Here is a 17158-nt window from a genome sequence, read left to right as displayed (position 1 = left end):
CCCGAGTCAATTGTCTCAGTCCTCGGCCGCCTGGCTCTGCAGAAATGTAATCAGAAGAGAGAGATATTACGATTACTAGGTACGGATACGTAGTACGATCCGTACTACGGAGTATACACGTATGTACTATTACTCGTACGAGTACGAGTATACAGAGCACAGCGTGCAGCAGGCTTGGCCTTGATATATTTGCAACCCCTAATACAGGGAATAGTCTGTGCTTGACAACCAGACTGTATCCAGTATCGCTCCATTATGCAGGCAGATGCGAGTTCAGTAGACGTCATCAGACAGTCGGTTTGCATGAATCGATCGATCAATTGACTATCTACTCCCCCACTATCAGGTTGCCCTTCTAATTCTATACTTGGCCAGATGTTATTTGTGGTGTCCCCGAATCATCTTCCCAACTCCTGGACCATACGATGTATCGCATCTTCAACCCAACCACCTGGAAGAGATACGGCGCGTTGCGGCAGTCAGCGGTCCCGAACGGGGAGCCTCATGCCACTAGGTATGTATGTACGAGTAGTAAACCACTAACCAACATGGTACCCCCGTCAATGGAACCGTCTCACCGGTCGGCAGTGGCCATGTATCATGCATCAATGATCAAGCCATGGTCCCTGGGATCTAAACCCCCATCCACGTCTCGTGACGCAAGAACCTTGCAGGGCTGGTATCTGATTCTGACATCACTGCCGCGACTCGCCGGCTCGCCGACTCACACCAAATCGCCCCAGGGGTTTCTATTCCGGGTTCACAATTTTCCCCCCGTCGGGCTTGTCGCCATTCTTGCCCGCCTCACCACTGCTGATTATGGGTGTCGGGCTGAGTAGCAGATCTCCTGGCGGCTTCGCCTTCAAATCCAGCCCTTCGCCGTCACTCATCGACTTCTCCTGCTCCTCAAACGTGAATGCGTCCGATAGGTTCACCGCCAGGAACGTCTTGGGCAATTTGACCCTACCACTCGTTAGTCAAAGTTACGTATCATTGGGGGATCTCGTTCCGACATACTGGTTAAATTTGGCCCGTAGCGTCTTAATCACCTGGAGCCAGTCCCCATGAGGAGTCAGGCTGCGCCTGGGGGCGCACCCAATCGAATGCCGACTGTCCAGCTGGACGTGCAATGGATCAAACACGTGGCAGCCAGGGCTGATGGTGATCCGAATACTATACTCGTACTTGGGCTCATCGCCCGGCGAGTCGGCTGGCTGCTTCAGCTCCGACTCGTAGAGCTCAAAGCAGATCTGCGACAGGTAGTCCAGCTCAGGGATGGTGCTTCGTTTAATCTTAGTCTCAACACCACCCTCGATGATGCAGTTTAGCAGCGTGTAGATGTGCGACTCCTTGGTGAAGTAGAAGAAGGATTTGGCGTCGTTGGAAGCCTGCATCTCCTCGAGGTCCTGAACAATCTCCTTCAGCAGAGGCAACGACGTCAAAAGACCAATTTCCAACTTCTCGCTGTCCGAGATACCGTACTCCTGCGGACAGATGAAATCAAACATGATCTTGGCAAGCTTGTACAGTTCCTGGAGTGGCTCCTGACGCGGGTCAGTCTTGACGGCAGTCGTCTCGGTTCCCTTGTACAGCCTGAAGTACTGCTCAGGCGGCGAATCCTCGCCCATTTGCCTCAGTCCATTGAGGAACGACCTCCTTCTGAAAAGTTTCTTCTTGACTGCTGCCGACCGCCCAATCCCGTCCGGCGCCCCCTCTTGAGAGGTACTGTAAGACGAGTTTTGTGAGGCCTCCCGCTTAGAATCTTCATGCTGTTTGCCATCCTCATGTTCCTTGGACTTGACCTCCTTGATGCCATACTCCTCAAGCATGTGCTTGGGGGGTGTGAAGACCCATTCCAGGAACTGGCGATTGTGGAGTGCATCAAATTTCATCGTGTCATAAAGCTCCGAAATCTTGCTTGGATCGACCTTTTCACCGTCGCAAAATTCGGAAAAGAGCTTCTCCCAGCGCTCCCTGAAGAGCTCAGTATCCTCTCCCGAACACCATCGGGCCTGGATATTTGTCACAACATTGGCCTGTGAGAGCGACGAGCCCACGGAGGAACTCGACCCTTCCCCACTGAGCTTTTCCGAGCCGGTGCTGGAAATGCTGTTGAGAGAAGTGGCGGCACCGCTCGATAGTTTCCCATAATTGTACTGCATGACACGCCTATGGAAGTTCATCAACTGAACCACCCGTGTCTGCACCTCGGAAGGCTCTGGCATGTTCTCAGGCCACGCGAACTGCGCCGGTCGCTCGTTTCCTTCCCGGAGCAAGCCCTTGAGCTTCTTTTTTACCTTGTCTGTCTCGTCTTTAGCGGCATTGGAGTCATCCAGGAGGTCTTTCCGGATAGTGATAAAGTCCTCGGGAATGTCCTTCTTGCCCAGGAAGGACGCGGCCCAAATTTGCGCGCTGGTCGTCACCCGTCTTTCGGAGCTGCTAAAGACATGAACCTCGTCAAGCACGTCTCTGTTCAGGAGCATCAGGTCGTTCCTCATGTTCTCGCCCAATTCTTGTGCTTGGTATCTGGCCGAGTGTGTCGGTTCGCCGCCCCACTTGACAATGAGTTGCAGCTTGTCGAGGACGAGCTGCTCCTCGGCAGCGGTAAATTTGGACATTGTTACGCCCGACAACGAGTCATGCCGCTTCGGGCCCGTCTTGCGCGAGCTTTCGTCCCCCTTTTTTGGCGGATCACCTTCTCGGTCCGGTGGAGGGGTCTGGACATTTTCTGTCAGGTCGGGCATCTCCTCCACGGCATCCTCGGTCTTCTTCTTCCGGAACATGGGCTTGATTTGCACTTTCGTGCCAGCCCAGGTACCCTTCTTGACCAAGACATTGCGGAGCGCTTTGAGTTTGGCAGGATCCTCCACCCCTTCCATACTAGCAACATCAACGGCCTGGATCACACTGCCCAAGGCGGCTTCTCCCACGAGCAGGACCTCTTCCTGGTGCCCCTTGAGGAGAGCGATGAAAGGATCCGTATGGAATGTAAACTTGAACTTTTGCTTGGGGGTTCGGTCGGCGTGTCGAATGACCGAGACAATGCCCTTGAGCTTCCAAGAGTGCTTCGGCGGGGGAGGCTGTGATTCGGGTTGCTCGCTTGCCTGCGAGGTTGTCTGCACACCTGAAACTGATCCAGCCGTGGCCTTTATGGATGCAGGAGCGGGAACAGCACCTGGCAGCATCATATCGGAAGGCGCCGGAATGTGTTGGGTGGACGAGGTGCCTGCACTTGGGACGGAGGTCAACCCTAACCCGTCCAGTCTCGGTGAACCTGCGCCACTCGGTGTTGCTGATGAAGGTTCATCCCGCGGGAGCTCGGATGATGGCTGCGGGACGGATTTGGCCCCTGCTGCATGCATCGACACAGCTGTATGGTCGCGCTCTTTACTCGAATGCGATAGCCGTGAAAGGGGATCAACCTCAGATATAGCAGGCGAAGGTGCGGCGGAGCCGCGGCGGAGCCGCTCTCTGATGAAGAGATCCTTCAGGATGTTGGCGCAGTGGTCGTAGTAATCGTTATTGTCCTTGACAAAGCTCCAGCCGTTGACATCGATGACATAGCTCTTGCCACCAGCTCGCAGGAGGTCGAAGCCGCAAACCCGCTGGCCGAAAGCCGTCGAGATCTTGCTAGCAACTTCCCTTTCCTCAGGGCTAAGTGGAGTTACGTACCGCAACTCCTTGCCGTGCTGGTTCCTCCTGACAACACCGTCCACGACGGGGGACTTGCGTGTCTCGGCATGGCAGTAGCTTGGGCCAACAGTGTATGCTTTGATGTCTTCGGCATTGTCGACCTGCATGAAGCTTTCGTAAATGTAGCTGCTCCCAGGTTCAGTGATGGCGCGGGGGACGGTGAGATCGGGGACAAAGTCTGAGCTTTTGTTGCCAATCTTTCTGAATAGCTTTCGAGCGCCACCCCCTGTAGATTTGGGGAAGTAGATGATGATGTTGTGATCTTCGCCACTTGTCGGCTTCTCAACAAAAGGCTTCCGAAGCAAAGCACCATCGACACTCAAGATGTCTCCGTCCGCAATGAGCTCGACCTTTCGAGGCGAGGGGTAGTTTTCCGGGTCATACGACTGCATAGTCACTCCAGAAACGTCCTTGATGTATTTGACCAGGTCTGGTGTTAGAACATCGGGACCGCCATCTCGGCTGACCTCGAGTCGTTTGGGGGTTCGGACATTAATCTTGTCCAGAAGTTTGAGGCAGAGACGTCTATCCCACAAGAGCTTTTGCAGAGGTACATCATTGACGCAGAATGGCTTGCGAGCCTTGACGTACGCAATTGCCTTATCCAACGGGAACCCATCAGAGTAAAAAGATATCAGGTAATCGCTTCAGATAATGGTCAGTGATTGCTTCCAGGAGCCCACATTTTCGGGCAAAACCTACCATATCGGCCAATTTTCCACATCTACATCAAAAGCATTAGCATCTTCTCGAGGTCTGATTGCCGTGATTTCACAGTGCCTCACCTTCATCCAGAATCACCTTATCCCCAAAGACCACCACATCGAACTCCCTGTTCGCAATGACTCTGCTCAGTATATTTCTGCTTGGCTTACTCCGTGCTTTTACATCCAAAGCACATATACCAATAACTCCCCAAGGAGCCGGTTTCGCTGCCAATCGTCAGTGTGGGGGCGTCTCGTCGCGTGAGATTATGGATAACAACCTTCTTCTTTTTCTCGGTGGGAAGGGTCGCGGTCGCTGCCTGGGCTATGGCTGCTGTTTCCTGTGCTCCCACTAAACCTTCTCTTGACTCTGCTCCTGGAACGGTCCGGCTGTGATCTCGGGTTGGTGGTACTCGTGCTAGAGGTGTCAGACCGCTGATTTCGTCGCATCAGATCGAGGGGCTGTGAATGGTGGTCCCGGGGGGCCAGGGCATGACCTCCAGCAGACGGTTGGCCGCCCTGGGTACTGGATGACGTCGTGACGGTCACGTTGGACACCCCTGCCTCGGGAGGCGTGGAGGTCGGACCCTTGCCAGACGACATGAGATTGGAGGCGGAACGTGCGCGCGTGCTGGGATCAGACGTTGGGGCAGGGCCGGAAAGAAGAGGAGGGGCAACGCCACGGGCAGAGGCTAGAGAATAGATCGAGGTACCAGAGAGGCGCCGGGATTGTATATCTGACAGAGACGACTTGGCAGTCAGGGCAGGCTCGGGCAAGGACGGCAGGTAGGATGGTTCGGTGGAACAAGCCCGTAGTCGAGGGGTGCCGGAGTCGGCGGCAGGGTCTCCTAGGATGAAGTCCTCGCTCAGGACCGACTCGGAGGCGGTAGAATGACAACGAGATTGGGGGATCAGAGCTCGCGGGCTCTTGACGGATCGCGGCGAGTGCGGATGAGCCGAGAAGGTGGCTAGTTCGGCGTGGACTTCTGAGGTGCCGGGCTCAGCATAGCGGCTCTTCCTGCTGCCAATGGAGGCGGGGCCGGAGACGGAGCTAGCCGAGATGCTACGTGAGTGGGATCGAATGTCGGTTCGGCGGGGGAGCGAAGAGGCAGAGGAGCCAACGCTGTCGTCCCGGGATCGGGCTGGATTTGTAGTTGCGTCGATTGGGGCTGCAGGGCTGTTGGCAGCGGAGGAGGAGGTGCTAAAATTCGACCTGCTCATGGTCCCCTGATTCCTGCCCTTTTGGCGGTAAAACTCAAGTTTTGCTAGGTGATAAATAGGCAGTTGAGCCGGTTGGCAGATGGGGGCGGGTCGGTGTGTGGGAGGCAAGCTCTCGGCAAACGAGGTGGAGCGTCAGGAAGAGCGAGCGGTGGCGACCTAGTACGCTGTTGCGCTGTTGCGCTGGTCGACAGTTTAGCAGTTTCCACCAGGTCTGCTCGTAGACTAGATCTAAGAGATCAATGGCAAGGTTTGGGCATCGGCTTCCGGGACGGAGAGGCAAATAACGTATGGAGCCTCCACGACCCTCGCTCTGGTGCGCAGCCCAGCTTTAAGGGAACGAACCCAACCGGGAGATCCATCCCAGCCTGGCCGCCACCAGAGCGGTCTACGGCAGTGTTTTCCAGGTTTGCTGATGAATGCGGCTCATCCCCCAACCAGAACCTCAGAAACCGACTTTTAGAGGCGAAGCAACAGGCGCTAGAACATCAAACCCAAAGCCTAGTCCTTTTGCGGGCGCGACTATGCAGGCACGCCTCCATCGGCGACGAACGCTCGGGTTGCGAGGGTTGCGAGCCTATGTATGGCAAATAGAATGTGCTGCGACTCATGCTGTGATGCCCAACCATTGACACAGGTCAAACCAATGTAATACAGAGCATCTTGGAGGGTCCAGTTGGACACCGTGGAGCCCGGGCCCGAAGCGGTGAGAAACGCAACGGGGCCGCTATCCTTCAGCTGGTATCTCCTCACGAGACCTACTGCCTGATTAATACGGATCTCCCTATGCCAAGCCTCCAATGTTTTATTTTTATTTTTCTCGATTTTCTTTAATGTCGTTTCTTGCATCGATATCAAGTCCCTGATGGAGGGGCAGACCCCTCCAGGTCTGTCTCAGCCACGGAACACTGGCTTGACAGATCAAGTAATACCAATGTACGGATAAAGAGTCGGAGTGATGGCCAAGCAAAGGGGGGCGAAAATTAACAATTGAGAGGATCCGAATCACCAATTACTGTCGGCACATCATGCGAAATATCGCCAATGGTGATGACTGGCTTGTGGTGACGGATCGCTTGTCAATTGTAAACCTGAGGTACCCTACCACCGTGACCAGGAGAGGAGGTACTTCAATCTGATGGAGGGGCGGTGGCGCTAGCAGCTCCAACAACTAACCCGGCAGAAAAAAAAAGTGACGATCCATCACCGCCAAAATTTCTCTGCCCAAGGCGCAACGTCGTGAGCGCACCGTACCAAGCCCATTGTCCGCACCATTGGCCAGTACGTCGCCATCATGCCTCATTCAAGCAACGATGGCCCTTCGGTCAAGCGCCAGAAGGTTACCTCGGTAGCCAAGGCATCAAAAGCGACTTCAAATTCGTCGAGAATCTTTGCGCCCTTCAGAGTACGATCCCCAGCCCCCATCTCCTCTCAGGAGTCTGGCTAATTATTCCAGACTGTCGGGTTAGTTTCGCCTACCGGCGTCCCATTCACCTCGATACCCCTCGGCAAGACAAGCTTCCAGATCACAACCTCGGTCGGCCGATCGCTACAGACCTACGACCTGCGCCGCGGTCTCAATCTCGTCTTCGTGACCAGGCCCCAAACCCCCGCCGATATCACAGCCACTTTTGCCTGGAAGGAAAAGGTATTCGCAGCATGGGGTGGCTCGCGCAAGGGAGAATCTCAGGGTATCTGGGTCTTCCAGAGGGGTCGCAAGGTAGATGAGCTTCAGGTTCCTTCCGACATCACCCAACCCATCACGCAAATCTTGGTGCTGGGAACATGGATTGTGGCTTGCGCGACGACGAGGATCGAAGTGTTCAAGTCGGCTACTCTTGAGCATTATACTACGATCCAGACCATGGCAGCATCCAACGGCGGCAACGAAATCACCGGTGGCATCACCAGCATGCCCACCTTCCTCAACAAGATCTTCGTAGGACGCAAAGATGGATGGGTCGAAATCTGGAATGTTAGCACGGGCAAGCTGCTCTACACCATCCTGCCCCCAACGCCCGACTGCGGTGCTGTTACCTGCCTCGAGCCAACCCCTGCTCTCTCGCACATGGCCATTGCATACTCCGAGGGCACGCTGGTCATCACCAATGTCCTGACCGACAAGCCCACCCTTCAGCTTGAAGCTGGGAGCCCCGAAAACCCGGTCCACAACATCTCCTTCCGAACTGACGGCCTGGGTGCAGGCCAGGATGGCCGGAAAGATGGCGTAATGGCCACATCGACCCCAGCATCAGGCGACATCACTTTCTGGGACCTGAACAAGGGTGGAAGAGTCATGGGAGTTCTCCGAAGCGCCCACAACCCTCCATCTTTTGACGGTTCCATTGTCAGAGGCGGAGTCAGCAAGGTCGAGTTCCTGGCTGGCCAGCCAGTCATAGTCACCAGCGGCCGGGACAACTCACTGAAGACGTGGATCTTTGATGAGACGCCGTTCTCGCCTATTCCCAGGATACTCCATTCAAGGAGCGGCCATGCAGGCCCAGTCAACTGCCTCCAGTTCTTGCCAACTGACTTTGAGGGTGCCGAGGCTGGCAACAAGTGGCTGCTCAGTGGTGGTCAAGACCGCAGCTTGTGGGGTTGGAGTCTTCGACGAGATGGACAGAGCTCAGAGCTGAGCCAGGGAAATATCCGCAAGAAGGCTAAGAAGGTCGGCATTCTCGCCAGCAATGCTCTTGCCCATGGCCCAACAACGACACTAGAGGATCTCAAGGCCCCCGAGATTACTTGTATCGCCAGTTCGCTAAACCGCGATGGAGGTATGGGCGCCCTTCCCGGCAACCAGCCTATATGGCAGAGAGGCCAGACGCAAAAGAAACTAGACGCCGAGGTCAGCGGCATGACGGGATGGGAGAGTGTCGTGACAGCGCACAAGAACGATCCCTGCGCTAGGACTTGGTTCTGGGGCCGGAAACGTGCTGGTCGGTGGGCATTCCCTACTGGTGATGGCAGCAACGTCTCCACCGTTACCATCAGTCCTTGTGGGACATTTGCTATCGTTGGCTCTGTGGCTGGTGGTATCGACATGTACAATCTGCAGTCCGGAGTGCATCGACAGCGGTTCCCTTCGAGGCTGACACCTGCTCAAGCACGACAGCTGAAGATGCAACAGCTGAGGCAAGCTGACGAAGTCGTGCAGTTCCAGGCCGAGAGCGGCAAGAAATTCGCCGCCGGTACCGGCAAGCACACCAAGGCTATTACTGGACTCGTTGTGGACTCGATGAATAAGATGGTCGTCTCCTGCTCGCTAGACGGCAAGATCAAATTTTGGGATTTCCTCACAGGAAACCTCCTCGACCAGATTGACTGGTCGCCCATGACGTTCCCGACATCTTGCAGGTACCACGCGAACAGCAACCTCCTGGCGTTTGCCTGCGACGACATGTCTGTCAGAGTGGTGGATATGGAGACGAAGAAGACCATTCGAGAGTTTTGGGGTCCTAAGGACACGATCAATGATTTCTGTTTCTCCTACGACGGTCGCTGGGTCATCGCTGCATCTCAGGACAAGACCATCCGGGTATGGGATCTCCCAACGAGCCATCTCATCGATGCGATCAAGCTCGAAAACCCATGCAAGGCACTAGCCATGTCCTCTACTGGGGAGTATCTAGCCGCTACCATTCAAGACCAACTTGGAGTGGCCATGTGGACAAACAAGTCACTGTTCAAGCATGTGCCCACAAGACAGATATCCGAGAAGGAAATTGGCCTGGTGGCAGCGCCAACAGTGTCTGGTGAAGGCAATGGTGGTCTTCTGGAGGGAGCCTTTGAAGAAGAGGAGGGAGAGGGCGACAATGCCGTCGTGGCACCTACTATCGACCAGTTGAGCTCGGATCTAACGACACTAAGCTTGGTTCCCAAAGCCCGATGGCAGACCCTGCTCCATCTGGACCTGATCAAAGAGCGCAATAAGCCCAAGGAGGCGCCAAAGGCTCCCGAGAAGACGCCATTCTTCCTGCCATCCACCACCGGAGCGCCGCCGTCAACGACACAAGACAAGAACTCGGAGGGCGCAGAAGATATGAGCAAGTCTCGCATAACCAAGCTCGACAAAGCACGCTTCGAAGAGATCTTCAGCACCAAGCTACGGGCCGGTGCGGCTTCTGGAAACTGTAAGTCATCCATCCATCAACCAGCACCAAATTTGACAATTTACTAACACTCCTCAGACGATGACTTTGTCGAGCACCTCAAGTCACTCTCCCCGTCAAGCGCGGACCTCGAGCTCCGGTCGCTCTCGATAGGCGACGGCGGTGACGACGAGTCGAACGAACTCCTACACTTCATCCGGGCCCTCACAGCGAGGCTGCAGGCCCGACGGGACTACGAGCTCGCTCAGGTGTGGATGACGGTGTTCCTCAGGCTCCACGCGGACGTGGTCATGGGGAGTGAGGTGCTGCTCAGGGAGCTGGGTGAGTGGAAGGCGTATCAGGAGAAGGAATGCCAGCGGTTGGATACTTTGGTCGGTTATTGCAGCGGTGTCGTCAACTTCCTTAGAAGTCCCAGGACATAAGTTATTACAGCATAAAATATATACAGCCCGTCTTGGACACCGGCTAGTCTTGTCTTCAGGTTCTTTGTCATCTTCTCGTCGCTCTGTGGCCGCCTCCACGGATAAGACAGTGGGCTTGAAATTTAAATGTCAGTACAGATTAGTACTTCTTCTATTAAAGTTTCCGTTTCCAGTAGCATCTGGAAACACCATATTACTATCTCAACAACTCGTCTTCCATTCTATACATCGGCGATTGGAACGAATCTCTCCTAGCTAACATTAGTAGCTGACCTAAGGATCATCCATGATCGCTCCCAATATGACAAGCAACATGTAACAACTTCTCGCCACGATGTTGCGAAGTACGTTGGGGCCAGGGCTTGCAACCAGTCCGAGTTTTCGACAGCATCTCATCCGCGTCCCATCACGAAGTCTTCTTCATGGCCCTGCGTACAGAGCACACAATGAAAACAGTGGTAAATCAAAAATTGCGCCCCCCACGGCCCCGTAGGACAATGGAACGAAGACGACACCGCGTTGTGCAATGCAGGCCATCCGCGCTGAATTCCCAGGATCATGAGCTTGGGAAAGCGGGACAAGGTAAGTATGAAGAAGAAAAGGAGAAAAAGAAGACGGAAAAGCTGGGAGGGAGCTCGGAGTTTTATACCTGGAGTCACCACTGGTCCGTGCGCCACTGATTGTCATTCTGCTGGGCGGTGAGAAGGGGTGGCGGGCTGCAATTGGACGGAGCGGCTAGGCAGGCACTGGTGCCTGTCAGCCGCACCTGTTGGCAGGTGCTTCGGACTCTAGAGGTTAAAGGTGGCAGCTCAGCAGGATTCTACCCTAGACCTGCCCATTCTTCCGTCGCCATTGCCCTCTTTGGCGCATTGGTGTACGTAGTATCCGTACCTACCTTGGATACCACGTTTAGTTCTTCTTGAAGATGGGTACTGCAGGTACTTACCTACCCAAGGCACTACAAGGACTTGAGTACTTAGGTGACCTTTTTTATATTGCTCTTACTCCAGGTACCTTTTAGCTCAACCATTGAATCAACATTTGTGATGAAAGTTTTGACGGCATTACTCCGTGCTACCTTGATGACTACACACAAAATCGAGCGAATCGATAATAATAAGCATCCCATACTGACATGTCTGTGAGAGGAAAAGTCAAATTGGAAACCGCAATATTCAACTTCGCCCTCAAATTTCGATAGGTGCAGTTAAAAGATTCGTAGTAACGCCCGTCATCACATTTATTATCTGGGTTTGGATCGATCTGCAGGTGTTCTTGTCTGCAGACTTGCCTCGACTAGCGCACGCGGGGCGGACGGCAGCGGGGCTCCTTCCGCTCTTTTTTTCTTGTCGACCGCAACTGGCGTTGGAAATTTTCGACAAGCACATTCGCACCCAGTCAGACAGATTCGGAGACAATGGGCAAGAAGAACTTCAGAGTAAGCCCCCAGAGCGCCTGATTGTCGTTGCTGTAACCAATGGGCGAGATTAACCAGTTGTCGCACAGGGCAAGAACCGCCGTGGAGGCGGCGGTGGCCGAGGAGGCGCCCGCACCGGTGGCGATTGGAGAGACTACCCTGCCGTCGTCAAGGAGAACAAGAACCTGCAGGGCTTCTACGACACGCTTCTCCAGTTCTCCGATGAGGAGAAGGCGCAGTACTGGGAGGCATTGAGGCGCGAGCTTCCCAACAGCTTCAGGTTCTGTGGTTCGAAAGGGTAAGCCCTCTTCTTGTCGCAAACGTCGCAATTGTCGCTAATTTGTCGCTAGACATGCGCTCGCCGTCAAGCGACTTCTCCAGACCAGATATATCCCCGAAATTGTTAAAATCGAACACCAAGATGGCCGACCCGTGGAGGCACCCCAGCCAGTCCCGTGGTACCCCGACCAGCTTGCGTGGTGGATGACCACCCCGAAGAACGTTATTCGCAAATTCCCGCCGTTCGCCGCTTTCCAAAAGTTCCTCGTCTCAGAGACAAGTGTCGGAAATATCAGCAGACAGGAGGTCGTCAGCATGATCCCTCCGTTGCTCATGGATGTTCAGCCTACTCACGTTGTCCTGGACATGTGCGCTGCTCCTGGTAGCAAGGCCGCTCAGCTGCTGGAGATGCTCCATGTGGGCGAGGAGGCCCGTGTTAGGAAGACGCTGCGTTCGTTTGCCCAGGAGGATGGGCTGGATCTCGGCAAGGAGACGGAAGAGGAGGCCAAGGTTGACCTGGAGGCCGACCCTACAGATTGTGGCCGTGCAACGGGCCTCCTTATCGCCAATGACGCCGACTACAAGCGTGGACACATGCTGGTCCATCAGCTGAAGCGTCTTTCATCCCCGAACCTTCTCGTCACGAACCACGATGCGACCCAGTTTCCTTCGATCAAGCTCTCGAACCCTGAACACCCGGGCAAGCCCAGGTATCTCAAGTTCGACCGCATTCTCGCCGACGTTCCCTGCTCCGGCGATGGCACACTCCGCAAGAATGTCAATCTCTGGAAGGATTGGACCCCAGGTAATGCTCTTGGGTTGCATCTGACGCAGATTAGGATCCTCGTTCGGGCGCTGCAGTTGCTAAAGGTTGGAGGCAAGGTTGTTTATTCGACGTGCAGCATGAACCCCGTGGAGAATGAATCTGTTGTTGCGGCGGCCATCGACCGGTGCGGTGGCGTGGGCAATGTTGGCATTGTCGACTCCAGCAACGAGCTTCCTGGGCTCAAGCGCTATCCTGGAATGACTTCTTGGAAGATTATGGACAAGGCTGGGCGAACCTGGAGCTCGTGGGACGAGGTCCAGAAGTTTGCTAAGGAGAGCAACGAGGGGGTCATCCCGGGACGACTTGTTGAATCCATGTTCCCCCAGCCTGATGCGCAAGACGTGCCTCTTGACCGCTGCATGAGGGTGTACCCTCATATGCAGGACACTGGCGGATTCTTTATCACTGTTCTTGAGAAGAAGGCCGAGTTCAAGGCCAGGAATGAGAATGATGCCAAGCAGAAGGCAGCGCAATCTAGCATCACCGAGGAATCTCAGCCTACAACCAAGCCTGAGCCGGAGCTTAAGGAGGAAGCCGAGGTTGTGAAGCCCGAAGCGGATATCAAGACCGAGGGCGATGACACTCCTATGGATGATGTGACTGCAAATGGGGGCAAGAGGCCGCTGGAGCCCGACGAGACTGAGCAGCAGCCCGTGAAGAAGGTCAAGACTGAGGCCGAGTCCGAGTTGTCAACCCCTAACCCGCAGGCTCCTCAAGACAAGCCTCGCCAAAAGGGCCCCATTGAGGAGCCTTTCAAGTACCTCGACCCTTCCCATTCCGTCATTCAAAGCATCAAGGATTTCTACAAGCTCTCGACCAGGTTCCCCGATGACCGGTATATGGTGCGCAATGAGATGGGCGAACCGGCCAAGGCGATTTACTACACCACCGCACTCACGCGAGATATTCTCACGCAGAATGAGGGCAGGGGTATCCGATTTGTCCACGGCGGCGTTCGCATGTTCATGAAGCAAGACGCTCCTTCGGCTGAGGTGTGCCGCTGGCGTATCCAGTGCGAGGGAATGCCGATTCTGCAGGGCTATGTTGGCGAGCCTCGTGTCGTTCACCTCCGTAACAAGGAGACCTTCCACCGTCTGCTTATCGAGATGTTCCCGCGCATCGCGGACGACGGCTGGAAGGAGTTTAACGAGATTGGCGAGCGCGTGCGCGATATCGGCATGGGCTGCTGTGTCCTGCGCGTTGAGCCTGATGGCGATGATCCGGATTTCCAGGAGAGGATGGCCCTGCCTCTGTGGAAGAGCATTCACTCTCTCAACCTCATGTTGCCCAAGGAGGACCGCTCAGCCATGTTACTGAGGCTGTTCAATGATACGTCCCCTCTGATCAACATCAGCTTGAAGCAGCAAAAGCAAAATCAGGCCGCCGCGGAGCCAACGGAGGCTGGGGCTACTGGCGAGGGGGGTGCTGATGAGAACGCCGCTGTGGAGGATTTGCCAACGCCAGAGGAGGCTGGGGATGTCGGGGAAGCCAAGGAGGACAAGGAGGAGCCGGTCAACGCATGATTTAGGGCCTATTGTAAAATTTATACATGGTGTTTGTGGGCATTCTACATTATCTATCGAAGTTGTGATGTTTTGTACAGAAAATTCTACAGTATTGTTACAGGTGATGATAAAATAGCCTCGGTCGAGCCCTCATCCAATAGCCCGACAGTCCAGTGCAAAATACGCTCTACCCCCTGGCCATGGATTGCACTCACGGGGATCGCCGCACAGTTATTGGTCCACGCCTTCTCAACACCACTTGGATGCGGCGTCTCAGCCCGTGTGATACTCTCCAGGTACGCCTTCAGTTCGCGGAAGTTGTCCTGCGTCCCAGGAAGATCGGCCTTGGTAGCTACGACGAACCAGGGCTTGCCAGCGATGTGGCGCGCTGCAGGCTCGCTGGATGAGTCTGAGGGGGCAAACTCGGCGTTGAGAAAGTCGTACCGGTGTGCGGGAGAGGATGAGGTCGTGGGCGAGTCAGTGAGGCTCCAGTCGATGCGGGCGGCAGCTTCGCGGTCATGCTCCTCGTCCTCGCGCATCTGGGCGTAGAGGCCAACCTCGCGCCAGAGGGCATCGAGGGCCTTGACGGCGTTACCGGCGGAGAGGTCGATGACGAAGGCTAGGACGCCGGCACGCTCGACGTGGCGCAAAAAGGCAATACCAAGACCACGGTCTAGGTGGGCACCCTCAATAAGCCCAGGAATGTCGGCGACGGAGAAGCGCGTGCGGGCATCGCCTCCCTTGGCGGCGACGTCCGGGCGGCCCGAGTACTTGTCCAGGACGACGGTGCCAATGTTGGGCTGCAACGTGGTGAAGGCCCAGGCGCCGACACGGGTGCGGCTGTTAGTTAGGGCACGAAGGAGTGTGCTCTTGCCGGCGTTGGGGAGGCCAACGAGGCCGACGTCGGCGAGGAGCTTGAGCTCTAGCGAGATCTTCATGGTGACGGCCTCGTCGCCCTTGGTCGCAAACATGGGTCGGGGATGGGCCCTTGAGGTGAAGTGGGGGTTTCCTAGGCCGCCAATGCCTCCTGTGGCGAGGAGGATGGGCTGCTCTGTTGGGCGCGAGAGGTCGAGCTGGATCGGGGCCGGGGGTTGGTGGAGGGGCCGGTCTCGCCTTTTGGGAAGCCTGGGGAAGGCTTCTGCGCTCATGTCGCCCTTGGACATGCCCGGGTAGAGCAGCCACTTATGCCTCCGTGGGTCTGCCCCCTCGGAGTTCTCCTCGTCCTCCTCGTCCTGGCGGGCGAGCTCTGATTGCCTGGAGTATTCGGGGCCTTCCTCCTCCTCCACTTCCACCGGGCGGCCCTCTTTCAGCAGTTTTCTTTTCCTCTCCTCTTCCTCGCGCTCTTCGCGTTTACGCTGCTTCTCTAGACTCCTCCAGATCTTCATGTTCATATCCTCCTCGGCGGCCGGGTCATTGCGCTCGATCTCCCGGACAATGGTGCCTACAGGCACGGTGATGACCATGTCCTCGCCCTTTGTGCCACCTTTGGCGCTGCCCTGTCCGTGCCTCCCGCGACCGGCGCGGACAAAGCGTTTACGAGCGAGCTTGTACAGTGATGTCTCGCCATATGCAGCCTGTATGTAGATGTTGCCACCATGTCCACCGTCGCCGCCATTGGCTGGTCCGTCGGGCATGAAAGCCTCTCTCAGGAAGGACACGCAACCATTTCCGCCGCGGCCGGCGTAGAGTGTGAGGTCGGCCTTGTCGGCGAACTTGGGTGCGGCGTAGTCATCGGGCGTAGGGTTGAGGCGGGACTCGGGAAGGTCGTTGACGGCCTTGGGATGGGAGGAGGAGGAGGAGGAGGAGGAGGAGGAGGATCGCGACGGTCCAGCATGCATGAGGGCGGTGCTGGATAGTTGCGTGGCTCGGGATGTAAATAGGGGAGGATAAAGGAAGGGGGCGAGGGTGAAAGAACTCCCTGGACACCTGGGAGCCATGGCAGCAGTAGACTTGACAGTGTGCCTGTTGCGTCTGTTGCGCCTGCGAGGTTGAGGTGAGGCTCTCTTTGGGGTATATGAACAAAATTCTCGAAAGTGATGAATCGCGGTGGGTGCCAAAAAAAAAGAGGAAATAAAAGTGTCACCCTGCAAGACATGCCACCGCCCTCCACGGACGCCTTTGCCTCTCGAGGGAAGAAGGGATTTGATGCACGTCAATCGACTCGAGAAAGATAAATTGGGCTAGAAATCATATATTAACCAGTTCCCGTTTCTTTGCCATTAGTGAGCAATGTTGCGTCCATGGTACTACCACCAGCAGCAGGTACCAGTGAGTGGCAGCTGGGAGTCCGAGACAACTCGAACCTGCGTGCCTGGAACATGAGGCAGCTTATCACCCGAGGCAAGTGCTCACCAGACCTGGGCGTTGGTACCTTACCTACTTATTAATGGAGTTGGTTCTGGAATTCCCTTCTTCAACCTCCGACGTTCCTCTGGTATCATCTATGAGTGCAACTGTCTTGGCCTTCTATGCCAATGCGATGCCAACGTCACCGTCACCGGTCAGCTGTCACGATCCCGTCCTCCGCGAACAAGCAGAATGGCGCACTGGAGGATGTAACCCGCTGACTGAGCGTGGGATGTCGTTGCTGCGTGCGCCGTCTGGACCTGATTCGACCAGTTGCCCCCGATGGGGTCTGATGGGGTCTGACGGGGTCTGCAGATGTGCTGCAAGTGCAGCGAGGTAGGTGGCAGGTGGCCAGCCTCTATTATGCGTGAAAGCCTCCGCTCGGTAAAATGCGGTGAACCCAATGGCGCCAAGTGGCGGTCCTCTTATGTGCCTCTTTCTGTTTCGTCTCTCGACGTCTTTGCCTCTCTGCCGTCCTTGTCTTCGGTCCCACTCGCTTGCTGGCGCTATCCGCACTTTGGCCTGTACTATACAATATCCGCTCCATCCCAGCCCTCGCTGGCTGCCGAGCACCCTATTCTCTGCTTGTGGCCTCGCTTCTCCATTCCCTCCTGGACCTGCCAGACCGGGACTGGA

At 55.7% G+C, this 17158-nt stretch overlaps 4 protein-coding genes across 4 annotated transcripts; 2 read left to right on the top strand and 2 right to left on the bottom strand.

Moving 5' to 3' along the window:
- Positions 1–749: 749 nt before the first annotated feature.
- VIP1 (inositol polyphosphate kinase domain-containing protein) lies at positions 750–5618 on the bottom strand (the record flags this gene model as incomplete). Its single annotated transcript, XM_083192421.1, has 4 exons — positions 750–963; positions 1018–4338; positions 4396–4417; positions 4925–5618. The coding sequence occupies 4 exons, from the start codon at positions 5616–5618 to the stop codon at positions 750–752; spliced, it is 4251 nt and encodes a 1416-aa protein (XP_083051478.1).
- Positions 5619–6909: 1291 nt separating this feature from the next.
- UTP21 (rRNA-processing protein UTP21) lies at positions 6910–10149 on the top strand (the record flags this gene model as incomplete). Its single annotated transcript, XM_083192420.1, has 3 exons — positions 6910–7020; positions 7072–9748; positions 9806–10149. The coding sequence occupies 3 exons, from the start codon at positions 6910–6912 to the stop codon at positions 10147–10149; spliced, it is 3132 nt and encodes a 1043-aa protein (XP_083051477.1).
- A 1417-nt stretch (positions 10150–11566) lies between these two features.
- On the top strand, positions 11567–14194 carry NCL1 (tRNA (cytosine-C5-)-methyltransferase; the record flags this gene model as incomplete). The annotated part of the gene is made up of 3 exons (XM_083192419.1): positions 11567–11587; positions 11656–11864; positions 11917–14194. The coding sequence occupies 3 exons, from the start codon at positions 11567–11569 to the stop codon at positions 14192–14194; spliced, it is 2508 nt and encodes an 835-aa protein (XP_083051476.1).
- An 86-nt stretch (positions 14195–14280) lies between these two features.
- Positions 14281–16014, bottom strand: MTG2 (the record flags this gene model as incomplete). Its single annotated transcript, XM_083192418.1, has 1 exon — positions 14281–16014. The coding sequence occupies one exon, from the start codon at positions 16012–16014 to the stop codon at positions 14281–14283; it is 1734 nt and encodes a 577-aa protein (XP_083051475.1).
- Positions 16015–17158: the final 1144 nt, after the last annotated feature.

Source organism: Amphichorda felina (assembly GCF_050947745.1).
Source record: "Amphichorda felina strain 45539 chromosome Unknown scaffold_3, whole genome shotgun sequence".
Taxonomy (NCBI): Eukaryota; Fungi; Ascomycota; class Sordariomycetes; order Hypocreales; family Bionectriaceae; genus Amphichorda; species Amphichorda felina.
The sequence above is the reverse complement of the archived record's forward strand: the minus strand, read 5'-3'. Positions and strand labels throughout refer to the sequence as shown.